The sequence below is a fragment of the Semicossyphus pulcher genome, unplaced genomic scaffold (assembly GCF_022749685.1).
Source record: "Semicossyphus pulcher isolate SPU_LCO1_2020_fin unplaced genomic scaffold, fSemPul1.0.p SCAF_21, whole genome shotgun sequence".
Lineage (NCBI taxonomy): Eukaryota > Metazoa > Chordata > Actinopteri > Labriformes > Labridae > Semicossyphus > Semicossyphus pulcher.
In genome coordinates, this window is record NW_027211695.1 from 22,920,053 (window position 1) to 22,942,500 (window position 22,448).

The 22,448-nt window shown below is 44.2% G+C and overlaps 2 protein-coding genes across 2 annotated transcripts in view; both read right to left on the reverse strand.

The window, feature by feature from the left end:
* Window positions 1-116: 116 nt before the first annotated feature.
* Window positions 117-12,183, reverse strand: LOC138600682 (sodium/hydrogen exchanger 9B2). Its single transcript, XM_069672158.1, is given in 16 exon segments — window positions 117-335; window positions 1,399-1,573; window positions 2,263-2,399; window positions 2,577-2,685; window positions 2,824-2,973; window positions 3,067-3,173; window positions 3,269-3,362; window positions 4,920-5,001; window positions 5,141-5,268; window positions 5,353-5,495; window positions 5,664-5,834; window positions 5,982-6,081; window positions 7,093-7,182; window positions 9,800-9,871; window positions 12,119-12,144; window positions 12,147-12,183. Coding segments are annotated over 16 exon segments (1,707 nt in total). The 3' UTR covers window positions 117-249.
* Window positions 12,184-13,437: 1,254 nt separating this feature from the next.
* Window positions 13,438-22,448, reverse strand: part of corin (corin, serine peptidase) — a 21,336-nt gene continuing 12,325 nt past the window's right edge. Inside the window, exons 9-24 of the mRNA XM_069672138.1 lie at window positions 21,878-21,988; window positions 20,981-21,103; window positions 20,770-20,874; window positions 20,393-20,624; window positions 19,604-19,746; window positions 19,416-19,523; window positions 19,179-19,292; window positions 18,957-19,067; window positions 18,742-18,865; window positions 18,483-18,611; window positions 18,205-18,254; window positions 17,694-17,880; window positions 17,441-17,603; window positions 17,032-17,140; window positions 16,279-16,412; window positions 13,438-15,927 (exon numbers count right to left, since the gene is read on the reverse strand). Of these exons, the coding sequence (XP_069528239.1) occupies window positions 15,745-15,927; window positions 16,279-16,412; window positions 17,032-17,140; window positions 17,441-17,603; window positions 17,694-17,880; window positions 18,205-18,254; window positions 18,483-18,611; window positions 18,742-18,865; window positions 18,957-19,067; window positions 19,179-19,292; window positions 19,416-19,523; window positions 19,604-19,746; window positions 20,393-20,624; window positions 20,770-20,874; window positions 20,981-21,103; window positions 21,878-21,988 (2,126 nt within the window). The 3' untranslated portion in view covers window positions 13,438-15,744. The remainder of the gene's footprint in view (window positions 15,928-16,278; window positions 16,413-17,031; window positions 17,141-17,440; window positions 17,604-17,693; window positions 17,881-18,204; window positions 18,255-18,482; window positions 18,612-18,741; window positions 18,866-18,956; window positions 19,068-19,178; window positions 19,293-19,415; window positions 19,524-19,603; window positions 19,747-20,392; window positions 20,625-20,769; window positions 20,875-20,980; window positions 21,104-21,877; window positions 21,989-22,448) is intronic.

Sequence of the window (22,448 nt, forward strand, 5' to 3'; positions counted from 1 at the left end):
AAAATACATGAGGATCAAACCCACGATCCTACAGGTCTTTAACTTTTACATCACAGGTTCAGAATGTTTGAGAAGAAAACTGTAAACTGACATCAGTGGGTTTTCTCTTCCTTTATTACTAACTATCCCGTCATATACAGCAGAGGTAACAAATCAACAGCTGCTAAGAGCTAGCATTAGCATGCTAAAGCATGAAAGTAAAGAAGGTTTACTCATGTCGTGCTTCAGTCTCTTGGTCTGTCAGAAGCCTCATAGCTTGCTCTCAAGAGTCATGTTGTCTTTCTCTTGACCCGTCCCACTGCTGCTCTGAGTCGTGGCTCCACCTTCTGTCTCATCTGCTGAAGTACAGATTAAGGGTGTTAGTAAAATTATCATCAGTCAATTCTTCCATCTGTGGAGAAAAAAGCATGACTGGTATGCAGGCTTGGGGAGTAACAGAGTACAAGGATACAAGATAAGGCGACTGTATTCTGTCACGTCTTATTTACAGGTGAGATCAACCGCTAACGTCAGCAGCACAGAATTCCACTTTAATTGTTAGCTAACCTGTCATCTTCTTCTTCTACATTTGAAAAATAGTTTGTGACTCTGGTGATGCCACGGCCGGGATGGCGTGGGTAAAAACACAGCTCCAGACAGAAAGTTTCAGTGTGAAGAAAAAATACAAAAAGGTTAAAATGACTGAGAACTTTTTCCATCAGTTGACAAGAACTACGATTCAAAGAACTGAGAGAGAGGAGAGAAACTGCTGTGTGGACTGTTATCTTTGTGACGACCAAACCATCCTAGTTAGAACATTTATGGATGGTTTGACATTTTGGATTGTTGAAAGTTTAGACTTGATTTTTGGAATCAGTTAAGATTCAGTCTGTGAGGGTCCTCACAAGTATAGAAAGTCTATAGCCCCTTTCACATATGCACTGCACTCCATAAAATCTCCCCCCAGTGTCCGGGTGGGCTGCATGTGAGAACGCAAACATCCGAATGTTTCAGCCCTCCTGGTGAAATGTTTGGAAGAAGTCGGGGCGAGCTGATGTGTGAACGCAGCAGCTAACAGTCAGAAACATTCACTGCAAGCGAGTGGGCGGGGTCATGACGTCTATATCGTGTGACCGTGTGAAACCAGACGAGCGACACATGACATGATGACCAAAAACATCCGAGGGTGAAGAAGAAGGATCGTTTACAAGACGACAGCAGAGACGTCTGCAGACTGGAGAGAGGGAGAGAGTCAGGAGCTGCTGGCTGTGAGGGCCGAAGGTGTTCACCAGTTGCAGGGACCACAGGGTACTTTTTCCATCATGGAGGGTTCAGGGGCAGACTGCCATGAAATGTTCTACAACTTGTCAGGAGTGCATGTGTGAAAAGGGCTTACGTGTGGTGTGGGTGTGCACTGACCTTTGACCTGTAGGGCCAGGAGACGTGGTCCTGCCAGGCCAATACCCAGTGCCCCAATGGGAGCTGTGGTCAGGATGGCTAACACAGCTAACGTTAGCACGTCCAAACCAAACTTAATTAACGTCTCGTCGCCTTCCTCCCTCGCCATGTCCAACGCCTTGGAGCCAATAGCAGCCTAACACAAAATAAACAAAGACACACAAATGAGACACTGAAATACACCCAACTGAACATGTGCATGAACGCGACCCCCGAAACCTTAAATAGTTTGGGGTGCTCCAGGAAGTGACTGAAGAGGTTCTGCAGATGGCTCTTACGGTGACTTAGCAGGTCCTCTGGGGTGGGTACAGGACGGATTTAAAATATACCAGCATTCATATCGGAGGTTGAAGGGGTCCCCTAAGTGGTTCCTAAGGACACTAACGAGGTTCTAGTGGTACTCTGACTAGTTTAATGGTCAAGGAAGAATATTTAATGGTGTAGTCAAAAAGGAGATACCAGTGGTCCTGCGTGAGATACCAGTGGCCCTTAAGAACGTTTAAATTGGGCTTGGGTTGGTTTGAGTGGTCTGTTGGAAGGTTCTAGTTTCTAAGGGTTCTTAAGGTTGTTATAATTGTATTTCTAGAGCTCCTTTAATGCTCACTGATGTTGAGATGAAGACATAGTGAAGGTTGTCGTGGTTGTAGCTGTTGATTCTATGGGTCCTTCAGAGGGTACTAGTGATAATAGGAAGGGTGCTGGGTGTCCCTAACGAGGTTCTAGATATCTTTAAGGTGGTTTTCATGTTACTGCGTGGTTCTAGGGTTCTTGTGTTCTGTGATGAGGTTCTAGTGGGTCCTTTCATTGAGGTAAAAAGACACAGACCTGTACTGTGGCTTTTGGCAGCCAAGCCACTGATATGAAAAGTTTCTCCTTCAGGTTGAATCCTCCATAATGAACCAGCAGGAAGGTGACGAGCAGGCGGATCACCAGACCAATAGTGATACAGGCCAAACCAAGACCTGCCACAGAGAGATGAAAAGTGTATTCACTGGTAAAAACTCACAGCAACAACAAGAGGACGTTTTTGGACATTCAGTAGTCTGGAGAAGTTCAGCAGCTTTGTTTTCTACCTGATCCACTGTGGTCGTCTGTTCAGAGACCGGGTAAACACACTGTGTTTTTAATAAAGTTCTCACCCACAGTGCTGGGGCTGAGTTTTGCTATGGTGATCTCTGCTCCAATCAGACCAAAGAGGAGTGGCTGGAACACATCCCATGACCGGCCCACCATGGCTGCCACTGGGGCCTGAAGGATTAAAAAAACTTAACTCATACAGTCCACATTTGGTGACATTATCACTTACAAGACATGATGACACAATGAGGGAAAAAGGGCCCTATCCAGGTGTTTAATCCAGATTAAAGTGAGTCTGAAGTTCGATACCTTGTCGGACTTCCAGCCTAGAGCAGCGAGAAAGGCCAGCACCAGCGTACTGAGGCCACCTGCTCCGGCAAAACCAATAACATGACTGAAGAAGACAGAAAACATGGACAGCCCCAACAACAAGAGGGTCCTCCTCAAGACCAGGTCCTCCTTCATGGAGACAGAAGGATTGAATTCAGAAAATATCTCACATTTCAATAGTAAATTTTAGACAGCATAAAAAGATATCAAACACACACTCACCTGGTCTTTGCTGGGGAAGCAGCACAAGAACAGACCCAGGATCAGCCCAGCTATGACCCCTCCCACCACCTCCAGGAGACCCTTCAGTATGTTCATCCACGTAGAACCTGTAGGATAAACACAGCTTATAGGTCTGAAGAGAAATGATCTGACAGGAACAGAACTTAATCAGATAGAATGTACAACATTATCCTGTAGTGACCTGTAGAGAAGGCGATTCCCAGGCAGGTAGAGAACCCGGTTATGGCCAGAATATCATCAAAACTCCCAGCAGCCATCAACAGGGTGGGGATTCCCTGGACACAGAGCATTTTTATAACATTTATAGAACTTTCCAGAACATCACACCGCCACGCTAAAGGTCTCTGGGTCGTATCGTTGGTTGTAGTGGTGCTTAGGAGATTCAGATGTCCATTGAGAAGGTTCTAAGGGAAGATAAACAGCGATGACTAACACTATCATAAAACCCTTTGTCGGGGAGCACTGAGGCTGTTCTGGAGGTTCATGGTGGAACAACATCTTCCTAACACACTGCCTGTTTAGGCCCACTCTACATTCTGTACATCATTTAGACAATTGAAAAGAGTTCTAGGAGTCATTCAGAAGACACTGGGGGCACTATGGGGTTAAGGTCTGTGCTGAAGAGGCTCTTAGGGTTCTTTGGGAGGTTTGGTTGTTGTTCTAGAGGCCCTTAAGGAGGTTTTTAAGGCACTGAGAAGGATTGTTGGTCTCCCAGGAGGTCCTATAGGTGGTTCTTGTTGTCTTCTTGTTTCAAGGGTCCACTGAGAAGGTCTAGGAGTCAATTAGGTGGTTGATCCTTTCTGTTGTCCTATTTGTCTTTGGTAATTGAGGATATTTTGATGGTCTAGTATTTGACATTAGGAGGTTACCGGGGTGAGGTCCTAAGTGAAGTAATCATTGTCATTGAAGAAGAACTAAAGGTCTTGGTTCAAATAGGGAGGTTCTTCAGGTCCTTCAGGAGGATTTTGAGTCACTTGAGGAGGGTAGGGTGCTCTCCCAGGAGATCCTAATAATTGGTCTTGTGGTCCTTGTTTTCTGGCTCCCTGAAGAGATTGTAAGAAGTTCTTGTGGCAAGGGGAGGTTCAGATAATTCTTTAGGATGTTCTATTTGTCATTGCAGAGTGCTTCAGGGGTCCTGAACAAGTCTAATGGTCACTGTAGAAGTTTCAGAGTCCTTAATAAGGTTCTTTTGATCATTGAGAAGGCTGGTTGCTGGTTCTGCAACATGTTCTATTGGTTAGGCAGTTTCAGGGGTCATTGGGGAATTTGTAGAGGTGAATGAAAAAGTCGACGAGGTTTTAAGGTCCCAAGGGAGGATTCTGTTTTTGAGAGGGTTCTAGTGGTCTTTTAGTCACTGATTAGGGTAAGACTGTCTCCCACTGATTGTTCTCATGGTCAGTGTTTTAGGTGTTTCTGAAACAGGTCTAGCAGTCAATCAAGTTTTTTGGTGGTTACTGAGGAGGCTCAGGGGGTCCTTCAGAATGTTCCATCTGTCACTGTGGAGGATTTTGGAATCCAATACAAGGTAAGGAGGTTTAAGGGGTCCTACACAAGGTCCTAATTGTCATTGAAGTGGTGCTAGTGGCCCTTTAAATGACTACAAAAACACAACATAGCAGTGTCTGTTCTTCTCCTGGAGCTATGTGGTTTCTACAGAGGTTCTGTAGACAGTTCAGTTGCTGATCAATGTCAATGAGGACGTGTTAGGAGTCACCTCCGTGGTTTTTGTGTGTTGTGTTTCCACACACTGGCTCATCTTTTAGCCTATCCACCTGCGACCCCCTCGTACTGGATTGTAGAATCACTTTTGATGAGACTAAATGATGATTTACCTTTTCCACTCCGTATCCTTCTTTCTGCAGGAGCAACATGGATGGAACCACGACTGCTGGAGACACTGCAGCCAGGACAAATCTACACACACACATACACAAAGTCTCACGTTTTTACTTCAGTACAAGACCATAGATACGTACCGCTGAAGTTTTCATATTTTCATAATGACAGTAAATCTAAAGTGTGTGTTTGTTTGCAGGTCGTGCTTGTGTGTTACCCCAGTATGAAGCCCCAGACCCAGGGCAGACCCAACAGGAAGTGAGAAACAATAGCCACGGTGCAGGCCTCCACCATGCAGGGACCGATCGCTAGGCGAACACAGACCGTTTTCAGACGACTCAGCGCCTGCATGCGCGCAAACACACTCATGGTCATGACTTCTGTGCAGTTTACTGTGTATGTACTGTACGTGTTTGTGCATGCGCTCACCGAGGGGTTCAGGCCCAGTCCAGCTCTGGTCAGGATGATTGACAGGGCGATGTTCCTTAGAGCTGCAGACCAGTGAGTGTTGATGAAGACGGCGTCTGTTATGTAGGGAACGTTACGCAGCAGCAGACCGGCCAGCAGCATCCCTGTAACATGTTTTTGTATTTAACGTACATTTTAAAAGAGTCGTGTTGTGTGGCACTCTTAACCGCTTAGATTTAAAGTAAGGACATCCTGCGTTATTTTGTTTTGTTTCAGACTATATGGGAGGATAGATTGAATTGGATTTGACGGCTTTAGAAGTTGGGTCGTACCAAGTAGTGGAGGGAAGGGGGGCAGTGTGGGCAGTTGGATCATTCCCACTAGCTTCCCCCCCAGCACTGCGCAGATGAAGAGGATGACGATGCCAAACAGGTTCCCCCCAGGTAAACACTCACTTCCTGTGATGGACCAGACGACTCCGAACAGGAGAGCAAACAGACACACTAAACACACACAGATTAAAACATTATTATAGACAACAGGCTGAAAGGATAACAGGTATAATAGTAATGAATAAAAGAGGCACGAGAGTTCTCTTTGTTCTGCTGATGCTCTGAATGAGACCGACACACAACGAGGGCGTCTCTTACCTTTAGTGATGAGCAGGTTGACGAGTCCCTGAGGTCGAGGACATCGGTCCTTCAGGCTGAGACAAGATGAACAGCAGGAGGACGAGGCTGAGCCCGCCATCTTCTAAACACACACACACACACACACATTTTTTCCTCAACGTGTAATTTATACTCTAAGATTTTAACTGTTTTCTTGTTGTGGGATTAGCAGGTTAGCGAGCTTTGAGCTTTCACTGTCATGACTCTGTACAAGGTGAAATAATGCAGGTCACCAAGGTAAGAGGCTCAGCTCAGACCAGCATCAGACCAGCTTTCTGAAGACCCAGTGGAACCCGTCTCAGGGAGCATCAGCAGAGTAACACGGACTCTTTGTGGTGCTGTTGAATCGTATAACTGTCCTATTTCAGGTCTGTGAGGCATTTACCTGAAGCCTGGAAACTATCTGACAGGTCAAAAGTATACGGACAGCACTTGGTCCTGGTGTTGGCCTCTGAGCTCATATTATCTTAATACTGCAACACACACTGATAAGTGTTCCTCCAACTTTGTGTCAACAGTTCGTGTTCGTCCCGCCCCCCGTCTCAACACGAGAAAGCCCCCCAAAGCACACCTCGTTTTAAGAGTCATAACTCAGTTGTATGTAAACACACACAGCAAACACTCCCAGTGAAACTTTCAATGATAAAAGAGGTACATTTCACATATACGTCCATAAATCACAGAACCGCAGACACTTCCCAAGAATGAGAGTTGATCGTTGTCTGTACATCCATGGGTTGACTGCAAAGAGGAGCTGCTAACACCTTCTCAGGTGTTGATACATGTAAAGCACCTGAATCCATTCAACACCTTCCTGATTGAAAAAACATTGTCAAATACAGTGACAGCATCAATTTCTTTCGTCATAATTTGAAGTAATGTTTGTTGTAGTCCTGGATCACTCTCTCCTGTAAACACTCGTATCTGCTGTGCAATGAAAACAGCTGCGACTACACTGAGCCCAGTCCCACACATACCTGTGGTGTCTATTAATAATCGAACTTTTTCAGAGGTCAGGGTCATCCGAATTTAACCCCTGTGTGTCAGTGTGTGTGTGTAAAAGTGTGTAAGTGTGTGTGTGACCACTCACCTCTGTGGTGTCGTCCAGTTCGTCCGTTGTCCTCCGTGGCAGGACTGTGATCTCTCTGTCCTCCTGACTGTCCTGAACTTTACTCCCTCGCTTCACCACGGACAGGTAAAGAGAGAGAGAACAACATGGAGTGTGCAAATTAGTCATAAAAAGACCCATGAAGAGAGAGAGAGAGAGAGAGAGAGAGAGAGAGAGAGAGAGAGAGAGAGAGAGAGAGAGAGAGGTGGGAGAGAGAGAGAGACATAGATGAATGAGGTGTTTTCTCCTGACTACACTGTGAGGACATTTCTACATTGTGAGGACATTTCTACACCGTGAGGACATTTCTACATTGTGAGGACATTTCTACACCGTGAGGACATTTCTACACTGTGAGGACATTTCTACATTGTGAGGACATTTCTACACCGTGAGGACATTTCTACACTGTGAGGACATTTCTACACTGTGGGGACATTTCTACATTGTGAGGACATTTCTACATTGTGAGGACATTTCTACACTGTGGGGACATTTCTACATTGTGAGGACATTTCTACATTGTGAGGACATTTCTACACCGTGAGGACATTTCTACACCGTGAGGACATTTCTACATTGTGAGGACATTTCTACACCGTGAGGACATTTCTACACTGTGAGGACATTTCTACACTGTGGGGACATTTCTACATTGTGAGGACATTTCTACATTGTGAGGACATTTCTACACTGTGGGGACATTTCTACACTGTGAGGACATTTCTACATTGTGAGGACATTTCTACACCGTGAGGACATTCCTACACTGTGAGGACATTTCTACACTGTGGGGACATTTCTACACTGTGAGGACATTTCTACACTGTGAGGACATTTCTACATTGTGAGGACATTTCTACACTGTGAGGACATTTCTACACTGTGAGGACATTCCTACACTACAGAAATGGCTTTGTCAAGAATTAACAGAGATTTGGGAAATACATTAAAACCCTGGCTGCCAATCACAGCGTGATGTGGGCTTGGATCACCAGTTTTACAAAATGACAGATATGGTCAGAGATAACCCTCTCGTCCATGTAAGAAAGGTGTTTTCTTAAGCTTTTTGAGCAACAGATAAGCATTTGTGATTGAGTATACTGATGCCTTTAGGGTTTGCATTTGCCCTTTATAGTTATGGATAAGATAAGGACCCGCTGAGTGTCCTCACAAGTACAGAAAGATTATTCTTTGAAAGTCAAACTTCACAGACAAACATCTGCTGTTTAAACAGTGAAAAACCTTTATCTGTGATTTTGTTGAGTTGTTCTTCTATTAGCATTTTCTTGCTGCTCAGCCTGTCGCATGTATCTACTATTAGACTCAGTAAAGTTCTTTTCCACTTTGTTTTATTACTGTTTAGATATACCTCATAACACAGGTCATTCCCATGATCCCCTCACTGAGCAGAATTTAAACTCATGTAATTAACTGGTGATTTTGATGTTTGTAACTCCTCCTGGGAACCGTTAAATGAGACTTTAATTGGTGTTCGTTTTAGATTACATACTCATTTACAAAAACAATCTTTTCTGCAGTTAGGTTAAACTTCAGCATCACACCCAGTGTCTCCTGTTTGCACATTCCTTCTCTTGTTTTCCCATACGTTTCCACATGTTCTTTCTCCTTGTACCCATCCATCTTTCTCTCCCCCGTCTCTCTCACTGTCATTTAAACACAAGATTTATTGTTTCATCACAGTAATCATTAAGCCACCTCACCTCCCTCACAAACACTCACATGATGGAAAAAGTTCTCAGCAGTGAAACTCTTGAACCTGATCGCAATGACCCCGTGACCTTTACTCTCTTTCTTCTGTCAGCAGGTAGTGTGGCTGTTCAGATCAGCTGCAGCAGTTTGATTTTCCGTTACTCATCTCACTAACATTACACTGCTGGCCAGTTAAGTGTGTGTGTTTATGATTCCCTTATCATAACTGTAAAACATCAAAACACACATACAAGCAGCCGTTAACGCGGCAACTAAAATGTTATAGGCCATTAGAGCAGTGATTGCAGTAATGATATATACAATGAACCTACTTCTTTCTTCATTTATGACCTCAGTAAACATTCCCTAATGACCTTATGGTCTCAGTCTCTAGTTTCATGTCCATGCAGTATTGAAGAGGGCTTGAATGCATGTGGTTCCTTTAAGAGTCAAATAGATGGTAAAGTAAGGTATGCTTCATTAGTTCATAATGTAGGATAACTGAGATGATAAGCGTTTGCTGATCCCTCTCCAGCTCCACCTCTCGTCCAAACAAGGTCACTTCTGGCTCAAGATGGCCACGTCCTAAAAGCTCAAAACAGAAGTCTGCATCGTGGTTGTTACACGTACTTTTTAAAATCAGTCCATATGCTGTGAATTCCCCCGCTCTGTTCAGCTCGTTATGTTTCAGTGTTTCATGATTCAGTGTTCAGGAAGTATTTATTTAAAGAGAATAAGTTCCCTCAGCAGAAACCTCGTCACCGCTCTGATTCACTCTGAACTCACTAACCTCACTAACCCTGTCCCTAACATCTAACAGCGTCTCTGACTGAAATAAATAAACCCATTACAGTATTAAGAAAGATTTACAAGTTCTGTCATTGAAGTTGTGATCAAGTCTTTTTACTTAAACACGTCTTTGGCACCGCTCAGTTTTCTTCAGTCCTATGAAACAAGTGATATGAAGAGTTGTTACCTCAGGTCGTTTCTGCTTCTGTCCGTCGTCACTCGGCCGAATGTAACGCTTAGTGGCTTCTTCGTCCATCATCTGAAACAAACACACGTTTGTAATCGATTCATGTGAGGACTCATTTACAAACTAAAACTGATGCTGATTCCAGACGTACTCTAAAACAACCTCGAATAACACTGTTTACTAATTACGTCTTCCAAGGCTAATTACTCAGCAGCCAAAGTAATGACTTTACATACATGTTCTTTACTCTGTGTTCCCGTGACAACGAGTAATTTCAGTTGTTTTCTGGAGATCTCGACTCATTTATCTCGTTATCTCGAGATAACAAAGCTGGTTTTCTCGTGATAACGGGATTTTTTCTGTTGATGTAGAGAACAGAACAACAGGCTGCTCACTGATGTTACAGAGCAGGACATGCTGCCACGCCCACACTGATGAGGTCAGTTCAGCCTGTTTCTGGTGCTTCTGCTGTTCTGGGGATATGAAGTATGATCGTCTGACGTTACCGTGGTGCAGCGCTGTTATCTCGAGATAACGAGATCAATAAGAAAACAACCAGGAGTTACCCGTTATCACAGGAAAAGAGACTAAGTGTGTGGATGCGTCTCTGCTTAGGGCCTCTGTATCCTTTTTAGGTTGTGTGGCGAAACTATACAAACCAATACTAATTACCATGCAGCTAACAGCTAGCTTAGCCCTGTGACTGTACACAGCTCTTCTGAAGTCCCAAAGTCAGCTACGTGTTTCAGAAACCTTTATGAAGTTAGCATTAGGCTAACTAGAGCTAGCTAAGAACACACTCAAATTGTAAACACGCTACACTACTCATTGCTGAAAAAAGTAATCACATGACTATAACATGTTACCCAGTCGTGTGTTAGTGCCAAACACTGCTACAGACTTAAAATGTCCTCTTAAACCACCGGGTCCTCACTCCTTTACAATGATTTTTTAGATGGGTCCTTTTCTCATTAATTCCAGTTTTATTAAAGTGTAACTCCACCCACAGGTCTGACCGTAACTCCACCCACAGGTCTGACCGTAACTCCACCCACAGGTCTGACCATAACTCCACCCACAAGTCTGACCGTAACTCCACCCACAGGTCTGACCATAACTCCACCCACAAGTCTGACCGTAACTCCACCCACAAGTCTGACCATAACTCCACCCACAGGTCTGACCGTAACTCCACCCACAGGTCTGACCGTAACTCCACCCACAGGTCTGACCATAACTCCACCCACAAGTCTGACCGTAACTCCACCCACAAGTCTGACCGTAACTCCACCCACAGGTCTGACCATAACTCCACCCACTGCACAATGTTGAAAGTGGGTGCTCAAAGTGGGCAAGGGGCTGAGAGGGGGGTGGAGGGGTGGGTGTGTCCGGCAGCTCAGTGACGTCCCCTCCCCTGGCCAGAGGAAAATGGAGAGCGACACAGAGTCACAGGGCACATCTACCACAGAGGGCTCATTAAAGGTGGAGGACTTCTCCCCTCCTGAAGAGCCCTTCAGCGTGGTGGAGGACCGCGGTGGTCCCGAGCCGATCAGTTCGAGCCGTTGGCTCCGGCCCCAGTAACGCCTAAAGCCGGAGCTTTCAGAGCCGAGGCAGTGCAAGCGCGCATGCGCCGACTGCGCGTGCAGCCTGTTACAGTTATTACTGATTGTGACGAGAGAGCGGGCGCAGTCTCTGAGAGGTAACGTAACGTTAGCTAGAAGGCTAATGTACAGTGTGCTAGCAAACATAGTGTAAACTCCAGTGAGTGATGGCAGAAATCATTTCCTGTATTTTAAGATGGAAATTACAGACGTGTCTCATTAACAGTTTATTATCTGTTCTTTTTTCCCTGTAATGATAACACACCAAACCACACACTGATTATGTCCAGAGACCTTCTCACAATATATTCTAAACTCTCAACTAAAATAAAGCATCCCTCTAATTTCACATTTCTGCAGGATTGAGCAGTGACTCACTGACATGAATTAATCACTCGTATATCAACGTAACAGTCTCAGGTTATTTCAAGAGAACTCCCGCAACATGTTTATAACCGTGGTAAACATGAGTTTACTGGAATGTGCGCACAACAATGAAAAGAATCATCATAATAGTAAAGGGACATTTTTGGGACTCCTCTCAGCTTGTGCTTTAAAGGAATTCAGGTCTTTCCAGGACATAAATTAATAATAACAATAAAATAAATGAATCACAGAAGCAGACGCACGTAAGACTTGAAACTCCTGAAAACTTCACAGACGTTCAGTTAAAGGGCAGCGGCAGAAACAAACTATTATATTTGACACACACTCTTACCTTTGGCCGATACGGAGGTGATGTGACTGGAACAAAGAGACAAAGACGACTGACAGCTTAGTCATCAAGCAGCAACAAGAAACAGTGAGTGAGTGTGTTTGTCTGCTGTGTGTTAATAACACACTCTGTTTTGTTTGTCGCTCTGCAAAATGACACACTCGTCTCTAAAGACATCACACACACACACGCACACACACACACACACACAGTAAAGCCTGGCATTATGGGAACACAGGTCACTGTAACACTGTCGGCTGCATTAATACCAGGCTGACACACACACACACACACACACACACACACACAGTGCAGAGTTGCGTTCATGATAGCCTGCAGACATGTCTTATTATCATTTGGATAATAGCAGGTGTGTGTCAGTGTGTGCGTACATGTGTAGCACTGACAGCATTGTTCCACGCACACTCAAACAGCTGATTAACACCCTCGCAGAGCTGCTCCGATGATTGACAGCTGACAATTAAAGGAGCTCTTTTTGTGATCACTTGAAAAACAGTGAAAAATAACCAAAACAACAATTATGTACTCTTCCGCTGCTGAAAGTAGTCCCCAACCAGTTCTCCTGTTAACAGCTGTTTCAGATTACTAAGGCTGGTGTGTGACTGTCAAGATGCTCTGAAGGACGTGAAGAGTTTCATCCACCCGCACGCTTCAGCTGCAGCGCTGAGCATTCACATTAAAGATATTGACTACCATACGGACTTTACACAGACGGGTATGTTGCAGACTATCTAAAGATGACTACTAATCTTGTTGAGATTATCTCCCATCATGCACCTGGTGAAAATGTACAAAAACAAACAAACAATGGAGACAGAAGCTTTTGGTTACAGCCGTGCAGAGGTGTAACAGAGCGGTAGCACTTCGTTACAGTGCCTCAGCGTTCTCTGACAGTATCTGTACTTCACTCGAGGTTTTAGATGTCACACGTTTACTCCTCCACGTTCCACCCAAGAAATTAAATCAGGAGAAATTTGGTGCTCGAATGATGTCGGGTTTTTCTTTAAATGAACGGAAACTGAGAGCTTAAAAAGAGAGGGTGATAATATAACATCGTGGAGGAAGAAGAAGGAGAAGAAGGACAGGTGATATTTGAAAGCAGGTAATCATAAAGTGGACGACAGTCTCCTCGTCATGACACGAAAAAATACAACTCAGGCTGAATCTCCAACACTCATCCTTATTTCTGTACAAGAGGAAGTGGAAACAGACTGTGACAGATCGGCATCCAGGTTGTGAGTCACACACACACACACACACACACACAAACAGACACACACACACACAGGGCTTGGTGTGTGTATAGTTTTATTGTCGGGATACGAGGTGATACAAACCAAATATTCACGGTTGACACCAAACATTAGTCTTTAAATCAATCAAATCAATATATAAAAACAATAACACTCTTCTTCATCGTCGCGGTAACAAAGTCAAAACAGCTAAATCAGGAAGTGACATCAGAAACACGCACATGAGCCAAATCACATACAAACATACAGTCTGTACATGAGTGTTCACACACACACACACACACACAGCTCTGTGTAATAAGCATGACATACAAAAAGCTGTAGAAAAATACTCTTAAAAAACCAAACACACAAAACAACAACAACAACCACTTGGAATGTTCTGGATGTCAGTGAGACGATAGCATGGAGGGTACACCGGGCAATTTGTTGGGCAACTCTTCTACTCGTTTATCCTCTCCATGAGGATGGTCACACGGCCATGAGGGGACGCAGAGCGGTGACGAGGAAACGTTTGGAGCTTTTAAACTCCTCAGTGAACTCAACCCGACCTGCAGCTCCTCCAACATCTCACATAAGTCTGAAACGTTACTGAGGCTGTGCAGACACTCGGCAGCCTCACATCAAGCGTGTTTAAAGGAGCTGCTCCATTCTGCGTCTTTAAAAAGTAAAAAATAACGTTACTTACTACGTAAATTATTCTTACAAATTTTGGTTGGATCGTGAGTCAGTTCCAACAGTTCACAGAGAACCCGTGTGTGTGGCGGCTGTTAGCTTTGAAGCAAAATGTGCCGACAAATACGTCGTAACCATAAATCAATTATTCTGAACTGAAACTGTTTCACTGACAGTGGACAAAAAGCTCTGAAGTTAAAGAAGCCAAAAAAGAGCTCAAGAGTCTGAAGTGACTCAGGCTGACGTTAGCGGTTAGCTGCTACACTTCATTTATGCCTTAGATTGTCACTAACACTGATATTCTTATGTTAGCTGAGCCTGCTAGGTAGCTAGCTAAAAGTGTTAAGGTTAACTAAACTGAATCAAAAATGTTCATAAATAGAAGCACAAGCTAATGTAGCTTACTGCTAACACATGAAAACACATAATTATCAATGCCTACGCTACAGTTGTGCTTTAACATCTAGCTAGCTCTATTATGGCAGTTATTTGTTTGTGTTAGTGTGTCTATTAGCTAACTGAGGCAGTAGCTAAGTAGCTAATCAAAACACTTTCTTAAAAAACTACAAAAGTTTTTTTTAAATTAATAGCTAAAGCTAACATTAGCACTAATCAGTTCTCAGTATTAGCAAAATGCTTCGGAGAGCTTCTTGTTTATAATTATATTTATGAGCTTTTGTTTTGATTTAAATAGTAAAATCTGAAATGTTGAAATTACGTTAAATTTAGAATTAATTTTAATTTAAATGTAGTTTTAAAAAGTGATTTTCGTTCTGTGTGGAGCCCTGAAGTCCTGAGAGGAGGATTATTTTGATCATGTCAGCTTGAGATAAAAAATAATGTGTCTCACATGAGATTTAACCGGAACACGACCCGCGGACTGAGTTAGATCACTGATAAAAGTTGCCCACATAAGTTGCCCACATAAGTTGCCGGTGTGTTTAGAAGCAAATAAATCTCTCTCTGTGTCTCACACACACATACAGTACGACAGGTAACAAGGTTTTTTCTTTAAGTACAGGCACTATAGAGTGAAGCATTGTGGGAAGTTGAGTGCTTAATAGATCTGTTTTAGCTAGCAGCTTTTGGAACTCCAGCGCTGAACGCCTGAACGTTGTGACAATGTTGTTACGATAATTTAGATTGAAAATGTATCTGTTCATTTAGTTTCAGTGCAGCGACAAACTAAAGACGCGTTTCTAATAAATCGTTCAGGAAGCTGCCGCGAAGCTACGAGGAAAGTAACGTCATGTTGAAGGAAGTTTCTAATGATGAAGCTTTACATAAAGTTTACGTTTATATCTAAATTCAACTGGAAGGTTTCGGTGTGGTTAAACGTAGCTGTCAGGTTAGTCTGTTGTTCATTACATTGAAACTCTTTTGGTCTGTTTCTGCCTCCGTACATGTTTCTGAGCATCAAACCTGCAGTGATAAAGTTCATGATTATTTAGTGTCGAGTGATTGTTAATCGTGTAAATCTACTTTTTCACAACAACAACTCTACTAGCTAACTAGTTAGCATCTGTAATACTAGTTTATACTCCTGCTCATACAGCAGTTAGCATCTGAAGGCTATCAGTATAGATATAGGCACATGTAGAGGAACTGAAGGTGTGTGTGGGACGATGACATCACTTCCTCCTGGAATGCTGGAGCAGGAATTGTGTGTGTGTGTGTGCGTCAGTCGCTCAGGTACGTGTGGATGTAGATCTGCTGTTGGATCCAGGGGGTGAAGTGCGTCACGTTGCTGTACACTCCGGGTCCCAGCACTTTACTGAAGCACACGCTGCCCCACGACGTCAGCCCGAACAACGTCCAGCGACCGCCGTCCTCCTCGCACACCAGCGGACCGCCGCTGTCGCCCTGAACACACACATCATCCAAAAACAGATCATTTAAACGTCAACGATTTCAAAGCTTGGGTACTATTTTAAACACCAAACACATCGTGGCGTTTTGAAATGAGCTTTCGCTTAAAGTGTTGACTTTACTTGTTTGTACTCATTCTGTGTTTCCTCAGTTTGTTCTTATTATTCCACCAGCTTCATGACGTCACATCGTCTGTATGACCCATTCTTAGTTTTACTCTCACACTCTGCAGGTCACTGCCTTTGAAGCATGTTAGCTGCTTTTCTTGTATGAAAAGTAAAATACAAATAAAATGTTTTATTATTATTAATATTATTATTAATAAACCCAGACAGCAGATGGTACCATGCAGGAGTCGACGGTTCCAGCATCATAACCGGCACAAAGCATCCTGGGAGTGATGGTCTTCATGTCAAAGTACGACTGACACTGAGACAGTGAGATGATCCGAACCTCCCCTTCCTGTAGTTTGAAGGGCACTGCGCGCACACACACACACGCGCACACACACACACACACACACACACACACACACACAGAAAAATAAAAGAACATTTATAACAATATTCATCCAGAGTTTATCTCATTGCCCTCGAGCAAGAGCTCAGACACTCAGACATGAAACACACATTTTTAACTTCAGTGTGTCGTACGCTTCTTTATCTCTCCTGTCCATTCACAATGACTTTCTATAAATCCATTTAAAAACAAGAGATGAAAGATGCACCTTGTACCTGCAGAACCTGCCTGAGAATATTCCTGATTTTAATATTTCTTCAGTTTCAAAGTGATCAGTGTCAGCCGCCTGTACATCCTCGGTACACTGCTAACAGGAGCTGCCTAAGGCTAATTCAGCACACTTTAAGTTCAGACACTTAAATTCACTGTAAACAAATCCAGCTAACACAGAGGCTCTATGGGAACAGTTTACTTCCTGTTTACATCCTCCAAGACTTCAACTATCACCAGCAACCAAAGCAAGTCCAGAACGAACAGACGGATCTGAATCACAGCTCAAATTTTGGTTTGCAATTTGTTGGTTGTGTGTGTGTGTATGCATGTGCATGTGTGTGTGTGCGTGTGTGTGTGTGCACTCACTCCTGTTGCCCATGTGACCCCAGCCTGTGATGTAACAGTAGGAGTCAGGAGAAGGAAGCTGGGCGAGCTCGGGCAGACACACCGGTCGGACGAACTCCGTCTCCTCGATCTGAAACACATCTTATCAATACGTATCAAAGAAGCTATGACCAACAAATGTACATATCAGAGGTACACAAAGAATGTACAGGACTAGCACCATATGAACACTACAACAGCTGATGCTAAGGATAAAAACACACTGAGTAATCTAGGCGTGCTAAATGCTAACTAGACTAGCTTAGCGGTGTTTCTGTCAATACAAAGACGGCCTGATGCCAGTTGATATCTGTGTGTAGTTCCTGCTCTGTAAACTGTGTTATTAATCCTGATAACCAATAATAATCAATACTGTGTGTGTGTGGCTGACCTCAGAGTCCAACTCTACCACGCTGATGTCGTAGTCGACCACCGCCCGGTTGTAGCGCGGGTGTACGATGATGGAGCGCACCGCGCGGCTCTGACTGTGAACCCCCGGGTGGTCCAGGTTATTCAGACCCAGGACCACCTTCCACAGGTCTGCACTCTCTCTCCTGCACACACACACACACACACACATGAATCTCAAATCAGTATATAAATATATGTTAAAGTCCCTCCCCCTTTCCTCCCCCTCCTCTCACCCCTCGAAGCAGTGGGCGACGGTCAGAGCCCACCTCCGGTCGATGAGGACGCAGCCACACACGTGGCCGCTCTGACCGCTCTGCAGCGAGCACTGCCACGGCCACGCCCCCCGACGCGACACCCGACCTCCCAGAATCCTCTTCTTCCTGTGGGGGTAGAGGCTCACCGCAGGGCGCTGACCGCACTCTGGCAGACAGACAGACAGACAGACAGACAGACAGACAGACAGGCAGACAGACAGACAGACAGGCAGACAGACAGACAGACAATTTATTTAGTCACTGTACATGCAACAAGGCAAAGACTGAAATCTTTCTTTCTCTTTTCTTTCTATAAGAAATTCTTTATACTCTATAGATTATAGATCTACTATAGATGAATCTATCAGTTCATGCATGACATATTGATTATTGATGATGTATTATGCAGCTCCATGTCACATTAATGAGCATGTTCAGATCAAAACTACAAAGTGTCTTTAATTAAGAATTAAATTCGAGAATGTTTTACCTTCTCTGGTGCACAGGACTGAAACTCTCCTCCTGGAATGACACGCATGACTGCAGGACACAGACAGGCAGACAGACAGGCAGACAGACAGGCAGACAGACAGACAGACAGGCAGACAGGCAGACAGGCAGACAGCAGATTTACACAACAATAATCAGATCACAGCAGAATGTAGCCTTAACACAGCTATATATCCCTCCGCCACAGATCAGCAGTGAAATAGTTACTGACTAGTAAGTGACGATCTGTTCTCGTGTTGTTCTGTGGGGTTCTGTTACCTTCTCTTCTCCAGCCGGGCCTGCAGAGCAGAACCGTTCCTCAGGTTCCACTCAGGATGGACGTGCAACCAACGGCGACGGCCCGGGACTCCAGGCTGGTCGGCTACCATGGAAACGGAGGAGGGGACTCTGCAGAAACAGCCACACAGGTTAGATTATCTGTCATACACTTATAGAGAGGATATGAGTGTTTCTGTGTGTGTGTGTGTGTGTGTGTGTGTGTGTGTGTGTGTGTGTGTGTGTGTGTTACTGACCTTACCCTAGTCCCAGCTGGTTGCAGGTCAGTCTGCTCAGGTCCGGGTTCCACTCGTCTGCACACACCTGATACTCGGCTGCCGTCCTGAACACGGTCAGTACAGAACCCGATCGATCGGCCAGAGACACTGAAGAGAGCAGATCAATACATCAGAAGCACTGCAGAACAGCTGTGTGTGTGTGTGTGTGTGTGTGTGTGTGCGTGTGTGTGTGTCGTACCACAGTTCCACTCATCAGAGCTGTCTGAACAGTGTTTCTTTCCGTCACACCACAGAGTCCGATGAACACACTGATGGTTGTTACAGGACAGCTCGTTATCTCTGCACACGGCTGAGGGAACACACACATCAGGCTCATATCAGTCACACACACACACACACACACACATCAACATTAACACTGTCAGCAAGTGTGTTGGTCATCATAAAGAGTGATACTTACAGCAGTTGGCCTCGTCCACCAGCAGGGGGCAGTCTGGGAATCCATCACAGATCATACTGGCTTTAATGCACACCTTACTGCCCGGACACTCCCACAGAGCGCGCTCAGAACAGCCTGTCACACACACACACACACACACACACACACGCAGTTCTGCTGCTTCAAATACTTTCACAATAATAGTTTCAGGTGTTTAGATCTGAGGGACTTTTATTTTGAAATGTGCGTGTGTGTTACCACAGCTGTCCTCGTCGCTGTGGTCGTCACAGTCCAGGTGTCCGTCACAGCGTTTGTTTGCCAGGACGCAGCGCCCTGAACGGCACTTGAAGTGGCTCGGGGAGCACTCTGTTGAACAGGGAAAATATCTTAAAGAGCCAAAGCATCGATTGTATTTGTATTCAGGACAAACAGGCTCAAGTCCGCACCGTCCACCCCGGCCTCCGGCAGCAGGCAGGTGCTGTTGCCCCCCTCCTCTGGAAACTGACTACAGTCAGAGTCCTCGGGCCACTGCAATCCCACAATGCCGAGCACCGACTCACACTTCCCCTTCGCATTACGACACAATGACCTGCAGGGGGCGAGAGACATGAAAGGGTGAAGTCAGCTGCAGGTTAGAGAATCCAAACTAACTGACTGACTGACTGACTTGATGCTAAGCTGCAGGAAGGGACCCTTTGCACAGGGACGGTGTGAACAGACAAACTAAAGAATAAAGAGTGCCAGGGTGATGGACAAACTAACTAACTAGCTGCTGACCTGCAGGGCGGGAGCTTTTGCAGGATGAACAAATAAACTAACTGGCTAATTAACTAATGGACAAACTAACTAATGAACAAACTAACTATCTAACTAATAAATCAACTAACTAATGAACAAACTAACTAAACATTTAACAAACTAACTAATGAACAAACTAACTATCTAACTAATAAATCAACTAACTAATGAACAAACTAACTAACCATCTAACTAAAAAACTAATTAACTAACTAATGAACAAACTAACTAAACATTTAACAAACTAACTAATGAACAAACTAACTAACTATCTAACTAATGAACAAACTAACTAACTATCTAACTAATGAACTAACTAATGAACTAACTAATGAACTAACTAACTTTATAACTAATAAATTAACTAACTAATGAACAAACTAACTAACCATCTAACTAAAAAACTAATGAATAAACTAACTAACTGACTAACTGACCTGCAGGGCGGGACCCTCTGCAGGGTCACGGGGTCACACTTGGGCACCAGCAGCGTGCAGGCGTAGAACATGAGGTACTGGTAGCAGCCGGTCTGGACGAGGGCGGGGAACAGCGAGGACTCCCAGGACACGGAGCTCTCCCTCTGGGACAGGTGACCCAGGTAGTTTGGGAAGCTGGTCAGGTTGTAGGGCAGGTTCATGCACAGCTCCAGGCTGATGGGCTCACAGCGAGCTGACACACACACACACACACACACACACACACACACACACACACACACACACACACACACAGGCAGAGACGTAACATGTAAGTTTCTGATGTACCTGACGTTGTGAGGACATGTTCTGGTTTTTCATACAAAGTGAGGACTCACTGCAGTTGCTGTTGTTTTGGGGGTCACAGGTGCTGCCCCCCCCACACACCGACGGACAGGAAGTGGAGATACAGCTGGGCTGACCGGGAACACACACACCCTGAGCTGGATATCACACACACGCACACACACACACACAGAATAAGAATGCAAGCAGGGGATGGGTGAAGTGGATTGAGACAGATGACAGGAAGACAGACAGGTGTCTCACTCTGCTCTCTGCTGCAGTGCTCCTCATCGCTGCCGTCTTTACAGTCGTCCTCTCCGTCACAACGAAACGCAGACGGAATACACTGACCGTTCCTGCACTCCAACAGACCCTGACTCTTACAGGCTGCACACACACACACACACACACACACACACACACACACACACACAGGTTTACTGTAACAAAAACAGTGAAAACAAGCGGTTTTGTTCAGCTAAGTAGAGAAACAGTCATCAGGGACAGTGAATCATCTGAGTGACTCGGCTGTTTTCACACTTTGTTTCAGTTTGACTCGAGTCGCAGCTTAAACTTTGTGTCGATATAAAGATCAATAGTCTGAGTTAGTCTGATCAAACGTTTTAACGTTCACTAAACTGTTTCTTGTCATGTCTGAAAATGTTCCGCACAGATCTGCAGCTGAATGTTGTCAGACAAACAGAGTAGATGTGGCGCTGTAAGGTTTGGAACCATTGACTGTATATAAGAAGTGGGCGTGGCCAAAGTGATGTCACCCATTGGTTAGTGCACTACTGTTTTAGAGCCTTGTTTTGTTGTAGCCAGAAGTGACCATATTTGGACATGAGGGTGAAGCTGAAGAGGAGCAAGAGCTTAGCTAACCCAGGTCCTAGCATGGTTAGCAACATGTCTCCATAATTCACGGTAAATGTGACATTAATTGTGATTCTAATTTCTAGCTTGAAAAAACAATAAATAGAAAATAGAAATGTTGTCACAGAAAACATGAACAGCGACTCGTCAGAGTGAGAGACCATAAACTCATCAGGAACATGTTGACTGAGGGAATAACTCAGGAGAGGAGGAGGAGCAGTTTCTCATAGACCTCTATAGGGTCAAAATAGAAAACAGTGTTTTTTGTGTCTTTAGGCAGAAACTCACAGCAGTTCTGCTCGTCGCTCTTGTCCAGACAGTCGTGGTCTCCGTCACACAGCCAGTCTCTGGACACACAGCGACCGTCCCCGCAACGATGTTCACGAGCCAGGTTACACACTGACAGCGCGCACACACACACACACACACACACACACAGCTGGTTAGTTCCTGTTGTCTAAAGAGCAGATCTGTCTGCTGCTGTAAAGTCGTGTTGTGCAAATATCAGTGTTCGAATGAAGGATAGAAAGCAGCTCTAAATTTGACCCTGAAAATGATAAACATTACATACATACAAACTTTCATTTTAAGAAATAAAACAGGTAATACATTTTTTATAAAAGTAGAGAAAAAATAAAAATATATCAAAAAGGAATTTAAAAATATAAATATTTAAAATATTATATATTATTTTTAAAAATGAAAATAAATACAATTTTTGGGAACATGTTGAAAAAGATAAACGGTCAAAACTCTGAATTTAAAATCAGAATTGTGTTCTGACCATATTCACAGATAAATAATTAAGCTGTTAAAAATAAAGAAAAACATAAAACCATACTAACCAAAAAAAATATAG